This window comes from Phoenix dactylifera, chromosome 9 (assembly GCF_051530095.1).
Source record: "Phoenix dactylifera cultivar Ajwa chromosome 9, Ajwa_hap1_PhDact_Kaust_v1.1, whole genome shotgun sequence".
NCBI classification, from domain to species: domain Eukaryota; kingdom Viridiplantae; phylum Streptophyta; class Magnoliopsida; order Arecales; family Arecaceae; genus Phoenix; species Phoenix dactylifera.
The window spans coordinates 25,531,189-25,541,410 of NC_143198.1; the positions used below are offsets into that span (position 1 = coordinate 25,531,189).

The 10,222-nt window shown below is 37.7% G+C and overlaps 1 protein-coding gene across 1 annotated transcript; it reads right to left on the bottom strand.

Moving 5' to 3' along the window:
* Positions 1 to 963: 963 nt before the first annotated feature.
* LOC103716866 (small ribosomal subunit protein RACK1z-like) lies at positions 964 to 7,370 on the bottom strand. Its single transcript, XM_008805049.6, has 2 exons — positions 6,399 to 7,370; positions 964 to 1,230 (listed from the first exon to the last, which is right to left on the bottom strand). The coding sequence occupies exons 1-2, from the start codon at positions 7,266 to 7,268 to the stop codon at positions 1,129 to 1,131; spliced, it is 972 nt and encodes a 323-aa protein (XP_008803271.1). The 5' UTR covers positions 7,269 to 7,370; the 3' UTR covers positions 964 to 1,128.
* Between the last annotated feature and the right edge of the window lie 2,852 nt (positions 7,371 to 10,222).

Sequence of the window (10,222 nt, forward strand, 5' to 3'; positions counted from 1 at the left end):
ATTTTAAAAGGAATTAATAGATGGTTTTAATTCAAGAAGTTTTTGATCATTGGCTATTATACCATTGAATAACATGGTTGGCTTTTTTTTTCATTTTTCAGCTCAATGAATAGACAAATGCGTCAGGATACTTGCCTTCGTAGCCATCCACGAGAGTTGAAGTACCCTGATAATAAAAAGTTAGTTGAGGCAGATTAATACAAGGGCTCCTTAACACTAACCCATATTACTAGGGAAAGGAAGAATTAAGCCTTATTATCCCCCAGCAGGGTAATGCGGCAAGTTTAGAAAAAAGGAAGAGCGACAAAACTTCTTCTTATTCCTTTTCAAGCAGAAACGAGGGGAAAAACTTTCTACAAGAAGGTTTTCTCATCTTCTTGTGCTTGCTTATTTATGTAGAAATAGATTCCTAGTTCGATTAATCTATTTTTGTTATTTCTGACCAGAACACAATTAATAATAAAATATTTAAATAAAGTCTCAACCTTTGCAAGCTATGAAGCTCTTGGTACCAAAAAAGCATCTTATAAAGAGTATCTCACATCATCCTCCACTCAAGTACGGCTATTCGTGCATATCTTTGGGTGTCCTTTCAGAAATTTTTTTATTTGCCAGCAAAGTGTAACCTAATTGAGGATTTTTTCTATCAATTTATCATCATCAAATAGCAAGATATAACCCTCTTTTCCAACTAGTTCAAGTTCAGATATAGAATTCGTGCCCAGATATACCTGACATTTGTTTTATTCAAGAGAAAAAAATATATATTCGAACAACCCAGAGAAAAGCAAATTCCACGCCATGATCTATAGAACAGGGGAAGGAACTATTTTCCCATGTAGGAAGCATTCGTTATCAACAATTTTCCCATGTAGAAAGCATTCATCATCGAAGATTTAGAAGGGATCAAAACAGCACTCGTACAGCATCTAAGATGAGAATATCCGTCCATTCAGAGGTTACTTTAGAAAAGCTATGGAATAACCTTTAAATCCAATAAGAAAATATTTAATCTCCAAACATGTACCTGGTAAAATGCAACAATATTATGAAATTGATACCACATGTTCATCTGGAAAAATTAAAAGATTGTTGCAAAAAAAGAGACTTCCACCTAGGTGCCCATCTCTAATAACGAGTGATTTCCCAGACTCTGATGGTACCATCAGTGTAACCAGTAAACAAGGTGCTTCCATCAGCGCTCCAACTCAAGCTTGTACAGTACAGCATCTGCAATTGCAGCCAGTGAGGGGTAAAAAGTTAGGCAACATTCTTGCACAGAGGTAATAGATGTTATAACACCAATAACAACTAATTAATGAGTTTTTTTTTTTTTGCATTACAAACACCGAACAGGAGATTGAAGTAGTGCAAACCAAGTTAATTGTGCTGAACTACAAAAATTAACAGGATGCCTGAGTTGAGAATTAAAAGCATATCTAACTTTTAACGATTTCAGAGGTAAATGGTTCCCAATCCCCGCCATAAAAAGAAAAAATTGAAATCATGCAGAAAGTCTCAGACCCAGTCAGCATGCCTAAACACGAGAATAACTTCAGTTATAGATAAATTGCAAAACATTGAAAAGCATCATCAGGAATGCAAACACATGGTACAGTATGATTTTAGATCAGAAGAATCTAGCACTACTACTATAGGCAAGAATACGTACAGAGAGACCAAATGTACATTACAAGAGAGCACTTGCAAAACAACAATTGTCTTAGCAAAAAGTTTGCACAATAGACGTGTCAGATTTGGATCTCACATGCCCCAAATTCTTAGCAGGCAGCAACTTACAAAACTATATAGCAGGACATGCACTTTGTTCAGCAAGCATAAAACATCCACTGCATTAATTTCTATTTACTGTAGATAGTGCCAGGAGGCTCTCAATAACCAAAGTGCCCAGGTTTCGAACAAAAATGCTCATTACAAACTACAATGATAGCATTGGTGGTAATGATTTTCGGAGCCTGTTTGGAAAAAAAGAAGAAACTTATAGCTAGCTCCATCTGTCAAGTGTTTCTGGTGTATTTATGCTATCATAAAAACTCTGAAGATTGGGACTTGAGTTTTTTCTGTTATTTTTCTGAAAGTATAGCATGATTACCTGGAAATCTGTTTCAAGCCTTTTATCCTTGTCAACAAAATTTGGGACTTGGGAGTATGGTACAAATTTGGTGCATTATTGAGACTTGATCATTTAATATAGTTATCTTCATACTTGAATTGTGTCAGAATCAACTATGTTTAAGGTTTCAATGGGTTTTAACTGCATTATGCTTGACTCTTCAAATAATACTAGAACTGGCCACGTGCCATGAAAAAGAGGGAGATGTGGCAAGCCAGGTACTTTTTCTTTTCTTTTTTTAAATTATTTGCCTGAAAATATAAGTTGTTGCATGTCTGGAGTCTGGAGATGTCAGTCGCTTTCTTTTCTTTTCTTTCCCCATATTGGTGCAAAAGAGACTCCAAAAGTGACTGTAAAAGTCTGGCAAGAAGGCAATCCACCTAGAAAATAGAAATCCATTAACAAAAGGCTTTCTCATTAATAACAAAGATGCGACCATAACTTAATTATCTAAAAGCTTTTCATTAACCTACATGGTTAAGATCTTTGAGGTTTCTTATCAGTTATAAAACATAATTTCTTAGCTCTATAAGATTATAAATCTGCTTGCTATGATCGTGATTTCTTGCAGCTTGCCTCAGAAATAAGCTAGCATAATGCTTGTATTTGTCTAAGCTTCTTTTGAGTCTTGAGTAATATGCTAATGGCCTCAGTTTTTATGAAAGTGAGAAGACTACAACATTTAAAACTTGTTTGCATTCATGTTTTTGCACTTTATTAAATAAAAGTGTCGACCTCCAATAAATATCATACTCATTTGATATGACCTCGTCCTCATGAAGGATAAGCATGTCAAACCCTATGTTTACATGTCAAAGCTCTAATTTTCATGACTAAAGCTTTAAACTCAGATCGCCAATCATTTGCCCTCTGCCTATCCTTTTCTGCAAAGTGGTAAGCAGGCAACTTTACATAATCTACAATACTTGTTTCTGCCCCATACTCTCCCACCAAGGAACTACAATTCAAGCATCTCCCTCAAGGTCCATTCAACCTCTCTTTAATCCTTGACAGTTCACCCATCATTTTATGAGCCAAAATGGACTTCAATGAACAATATATCACAGCTACTAATAGTTGTCCTTCAACAATATTCTACAAGTCATCGAAAAAGATAATGCAATAATACCCACCACCTAAAACTAATGGTAGCTTCAACCATAAAAGGGCAACCCATTGTACGAGGCTCCTGTTATTATAGGGTCTAGGGAAGGTCAAATATATACAGCTTTACCCCAGAGACTATTTTCTTGTTTCGAGCCATGACACTAAGGTCACAACAGAGCAAGCTTACCATTACACAAAGGCTGTTTTGATGTTGAATGGTAACTTCAACCATAATTCATCATATTAAGATTCTAAATTGAGATGATCAATCCAAGCATTCCATATTTTGGCAAGAGGAAAATAGCAAATATCGCATAAATGTTACAAATGGAAATAAGAGAAATAAGTAGAAGGGGGTTGGGAGTGTAAAGATGAATGAATTTGAAAAACAAAAAAAAAGTTATTTTGCCTGGTAATTCTGATAAAGGACACTATTCATAATGGTTTTTCATTGATTGTGATGATGATGCAAAAAAAGGAACAAAATGTTGAAACGTCAAATGGCAAAACCTTGCTGAAAAATTAGTTTATAGCAATCTTGCTTATACAAAGCAACTGGTCAACATGCACATGCCTATAATAAGGTTGACTATAAATTTTCTTAGACAATGATCATATATCAGTGACAAGTGGCTCAAATTGTAGAATTATTAAAGAACTTTGTTGTAAGCTGATACTACTTCAGAATTAAATTAGTTTGTGAAGCCATTGTGATTAAAAGAAAAGCATTTCTTTTTTATCTAAATAATCAAGAGCATGGTCATGAACAATAAGTTTAACCCCATTTCTAGGGTATTGATTTTTCTAATTTAACTTCACCATTCCTATTGTTCAAGGTCAAGCCCTCCAAATAAAAAAGCTCCTGCAGATGCTTCTATCTGCGCCAGCATCCAACTTTATTTCATCTCTTGACTCCACCTTGTCTCTTATCCAATACTTCGACCTATATATGAAATCCCTTACACACCAAACCCTTGCTAGCTCTATATTATTGCACATGTTATGTCATTTATGATTGACTGAGAGACGGACAAACACACACATACAGAGAAAGGAGGGGGAAGGGAACGGGGATAGAGAGAGAGAGAGAGAGACTTTCCCTTCTCGACTTTTGTTGTCACAAAGCTTTCTTTACTATATTTATCAAGTCTGCCTAGTTCTATGACAAAACAAAAGGCATCTTTGATCTCATAAAATGCTCACGATCCCTTCTTATGGCCCTAAACTCTAGCCAACCTAACAACCATTTAAAATGTTTGTTTAGCTCTAAAGTTTTTGATAATCTAAGTGCATCTTAACTTCATCCACAGTTGTAGTACTCTTGGAGACACCATCATCTATTACTCTATCCAGTGCATGGAAATAAATAGAAACAGCAAAAAAAATTTGTTTTAAATTCTTTTATCCCTCAGCTAAAGCCACAATCCATGTAATCAAATTTGGCTCAACTGTCCAAATAATTTTCAAACAACTTTTCTCCGATGTATTGTTTTCATATTTGCTCTTTCCGTGCTCTTTCCGTGCTCACCATTATAAACTATCAGACAGTGAAATACAACAATGATCAAAGAAGCATAAAAAAAGATCATATGCTTAATAGTACTACGAAGGCGTACTTCTACAAATAAACAACAAAAAATGAATTTTGAATTTCAATAACAGCCATATATTTATACATGTGAATGCATGCACATTGTCACCGTGCCCAAAATAAATACAACACAAACACCAGTATGCCTTGCGATCCTGATAACTAATAATTCACTTGAAATGAATTTGAGAATCTGAATGGCATTCAGAAATCTAGCAAACTCTTTTGGTAAAAGCACCAATAGACCAACACAAACTTCAGACAACTTTATATATCATAACCAATAAAAGTCAACAGCGCATGTTTAGAGTACAGTAAGACGCAAACACCCATTAAATGCTACTTGATAATGGCCACACTATCGAGCTCCCAAAAACTAGCTAGAAGCAGAATTTAGCAAGAGTACAACTAGATCTCCAATCCAACTTACCCTATAATACTAGGCATCATACTTTGACATATAAAGCATCCAAAAATGCATTAGAATCGTCACAATTAAAAGGCAATGCAAATCATCGCACAAGCATATAAACCAAAACAATGATCTAGAAGGTCTTAAATAAATACAAAGTACCAGGAATAAACTTAAACATTCCACAAATTATCTTAAAATGTTCAGTTTCAAATATTTTCTAGAGATTATCGACCATTAAAATCATAATCCAATCAATAATGTTGTCAAATAAGCATAATTAGATGGAAAAAAAGTGGAGTAACTTAACAAGCACAAAGAACAGCAAGCTGCTAGTGACCAGTAGAGCCACTGAAAATTCAAGGTCCACAAATCCTACTTTCTATATCTAAATTAGTGGAACAAACATGATATTGATTTTAAAACTCATTTTGATCTAGCACCAAGAAACCACGGCATTCTAAAATTCCAAACGAGTCAACACAAAAAATCAAAAAGGCACAAAACAAACACAACCAAAAGGACGTTATCCCTGCTATGTATAACACAAACTCGATAGAGCTAACTGCCCCACATGATCTGATGCAATCAAAGGCATATCAGCTGCACAATGTTAAATATGTGAAACAAAAAAGAATAAAAAGTAACCATCCACCCCTCTAAAGTGCTAGGTTCAACCCAATACTGCTGGCTTATGAGTGATCGACCATAGACCACTCATCCCTACATGCATTATTTGTGCACATATCTGTGCCCAACATTAATACATTAACCATGCAACCCTAACACCAGATCCAGACAAACTCATTGCATCCACATCTAATAAACAATATAGTACTCATAGAAACGGAAGAGGGGGGAATCTTTATCGTTCCTTAGAATCTAAAATCCTAACTAAAAGATGATCGAGCAATATCATACCCGCAAAATAGATCCAAATAATTACATCAGTAGATCCAACACAACCAAAATTCCCAGGTAATATCATATCATGCTAATAAAAAATGCAGAGGGAGGGAACTAATCTTTCTTTGACCTATGAATCCCAAAACTTGTCATAGAAGAACCAAAAACACCCATTCGCCTTGGAAAGAAGAACAGATCTAAAATGAGAGGCAAAAAACAAGAGAGCAAACGTTCATCAATCCATATACCTGGTTCTTGCTGATGGGCGTCTCGGGCTTGAGATCCTGCACGATGGACTTGCTCTCGAGGTCCCAGATCTTGACGCTGTCCTGCGTGGCGGCGCAGAGCCAGTACCTGTTGGGGCTGAAGCACAGAGAATGGATGATGGCCCCGGCATCCAGCGAGTAAAGCCGCTTCCCCTCGGCGAGATCCCAGAGCAGGGTGACCCCGTCCTTCCCGCCGCTGGCGCAGAGGGACCCGTCGGGGCTGACGGCAACGGCGTTGACGTAGCCGCCGTGGCCGGTGAGGGTGCAGCGGAGCTTGCAGTTGGTGAGGTTCCAGACCTTGACGGTGCGGTCCCAGGAGGCGGAGACGATGGTTGGCTGGTAGGCATTGGGGCTGAAGCGAACGCAGCTGACCCAATTCGTGTGGGCGTCGGCGTCCTGTATGGTGTACTTGCACTCGCCGAGAGTGTTCCAGAGCCTGATGGTACGATCGCGGGAGGCGGAGACTATCTGGCGGTTGTCAATGGAAAAGGCGACGGAGAGGACGTCCTTAGTGTGGCCGACGAAGCGGCGAGTCGTGATGCCGGTGTTAAGGTCCCAGAGGCGGAGCTCACCATCCCAGGCGCCGGAGAGGGCGAACTGGCCGTCGGAGGAGAGGACCACGTCCTCGACGAAGTGGGAATGGCCGGTGAGACGACGGCGGGGGACGCCGTAGGAGGAGGCAGCGGCGCCCTCGGCGGAAAGGGGGGCGTCCTTGGTGAGGTTCCACACGAGGATGGACTTGTCCCGGGACGAGGAGACTATCATATCGGAGTTGTCGATCGGTGCGGCGATCGCCGTCACCATGTCTGAGTGGCCGCGCAACGTGCCGCGGAGGACCAAAGTGTCCGCCATCGCCGAAGGTGGAGGAGGAGGTGGTGGTGGTGGCGGTGGTGGTTCGCTCGTTCGCGCGCCGCGGCGGCCCTCCGACTGCAAGGGTTTCTGGAGAACAATAGGAAGTGGATGAAGACGGCTTATATAGGGGAAGGAGTGGGAAAGGCTAGGGTTTTGTGGCTTGCGATTGGAGCGAGGTCCTGATGGGCTGGAAGAAGGCTTTTCTCGCCTTAGGAACTGGCCCAAATTGCTGAGCTGGGCTCGCAGCCCACGCAACCTGTATCTGGTGAGACTTGGATCGCTTGCGACTCGAGTTAAAATTGTGCGATATTTTTAATTCGACAGGTTTATAATTGGATTTTATCTTGTATTGTAGAGTTAAATTGAAATGAGATGTTGTAAAGGTTTCGTAAACTCTAGCATAGCATAAATAAGTTGGAGCTTGATAAAGTATACTATAAAAGGTTAACTTAGTGTAAGTTGGAATCACTTTCTTTTTTTATTTTTAAAAAAAATAAAATAGAAAATATATTTGATATAATTAATTATTTTTAAAAATATACGTATGATAATGACAGAAGAGATAATGATAGTAATGATGAAGAGTGAAAGCGTTGATGGTGTTGGTGGTAGAAGCAGCATTGGTACGAAGAAGATGATAACAATATGATGGGGGCAACGGTGGTCATGGTGGGGCCACCAACTAGCGGAGGTGATAATGATTGCAATTGTAGTACGATGAATGTAGTGGCGGTGATGGTGGTGACAAAAGTGTTGGATAATGGTGGCAATGGCAATAATAGTGGTGGGGGTATGAAACCATTTGGTTGGCATGGTGATGATTATGGTGGTGTCATGATGTGATTAAGGCGGCAATATTGTGAGTGTGTTGGTCACGGTAGCAATGACAGAGATGAAGATGCTAATCGTGGTAGTGGCAAAGATGATAATGATGGTCATAAAGATGGTATTGATAGTGGTGGTACTGTTATTTTTATTTTCTATTTTTTAAAAAATCATTTATTATTTCTATAAAAACATGAAAGTAACAAATTCTTATTTTAGTATTTTTATAAATAACAGAAGTTATTTTTTTTACCATCATATTAACACTACCTCTAACATTTCCGTCACTTCCACCACCACCAGTAACATTGCCACTATTGTTGTCACCACTATCACTCTCGTTAACATCGGGCATCGCTACCACTCTCGTTAACGTTGGGCATCACTACCACCCCCCCCATATCATCGAAACTTCACTCCTACTATCATTGTCGCCACCTCTACCACATAGCTATTGTTGCTGCTGCTGCCTCCATCCCATCGTTGATGCCCTTACTACCATCATCGCTATCGCCTCCAACACACCATAGTTATTATCATCGTCATCTCTGCTATATGGCTACCAAACTTGCCGTTAGCACCATAACCGTCTTTATTGTCTCCACCACAATTATTACTATCTCCACCACCATCTCTATGTTCATTTTTTAAAAATATTTTGACCATACTAAATATATTTATATTTTTTAAAAAATATAAAAAAATATTTTATTTTAACTACAATGAGGTATATCGCAGCGGAATCGTGCCGCTTTCGGATAAGACTAAGTAACCTTACCAAAAATCTGACACGCTACGGCCTGACTTATATATTTAAAACTAGAAAGAGGTGAAAATGATGCCACATAATATGTAAAAATAAGGAGTTTTCACCTCTACTCTTTATAAATAAAGGTCAGGTTTAAAAAAAATAAAAAATAGAATAATAGCATCAAACAATTTTTTGCATGAAAACTTATGTTTCCACTGTACTCGTATATTATTCAAAAAACTACTCACTACTCTCTATGACACGAGACTTCTCATAACAGCTAGCAATATATATATATATATATATATATATATATATATATATAACATCAAGACATCAAGCAACCACATTTGGAGGAGCAATTGTAACATAGCTTGTGAGGTTGCTGGTCAATATTTAGGTATGGTTTGGATGCTATCATGTAGCTGGCAAGAGTTTATATACATCTTTCAATATTCATCACCCTTACCCACCTTGGATACAACCAAATTCATATTTTAATAAATATTAACTTTTCATTTGCGAGTTTCATGTTAGAAGAAAAATAAGAAAATCTATCATACCAAAAGTGAGCTAATCATTGACAAGCATGCAGCACTTTGGCCCATTCTCATGTGCAAGCACCCTTAGAATGATTTATATACACTGTTCATCAAATCCAACATAGACAATGCATGTGCCATATTCTAGCATTACTCAATTCTTAAGATTAGGTTTATTAGATGAACCAATAAAAAAAATATTTTATTGTATAGTCTTATTCCTAAGGGTGGCAATCGGATCATATCAGATTAGATACAAGTCGAGTTGAATGCAAGTCGGGTCAAAAATTCATCGATCTAAATCTACCTATTCATTAATCAGATAAAAATTTTAAATCTGAATCCAAATTTTTTATTAAACAAGTAATCTGATCTGACCAATATAATCTATTTATTAAATAGGTTAAACAGACTTTTACCAGATTAAATAGATTTAAACAGGTTAAACATGCTAAGCGAATCGGGTTAAACAGGTCAGGAACCGGTCAAACAAGTTTCAAACGGTTTAAACAAGTTTTAAATAGGTTAAACATGTCGGATCATAACCTAACTCAATTATTAAATAGATTAAAATGAGCTAAACAAGTTAAAAATTTAAATTTGAAACTAACTTATTTAATAAATAAATTTAGATAAGTTGACGATCCAAAATTATTTATGTTAAATCTAAATTTATTTAAAACAAATCATTTGCAGACCGAATGACCGATTTTTTTTTTTTCCCTCCCATAGAGGCAACAACCAGCACATGCAGCTACTAGCCTACTCTACCAGCGTTGGCAAAGACTGGCCCAACCGAACCGGATTCCGTTCGGGCATGGTCTTGGTCAAAGATA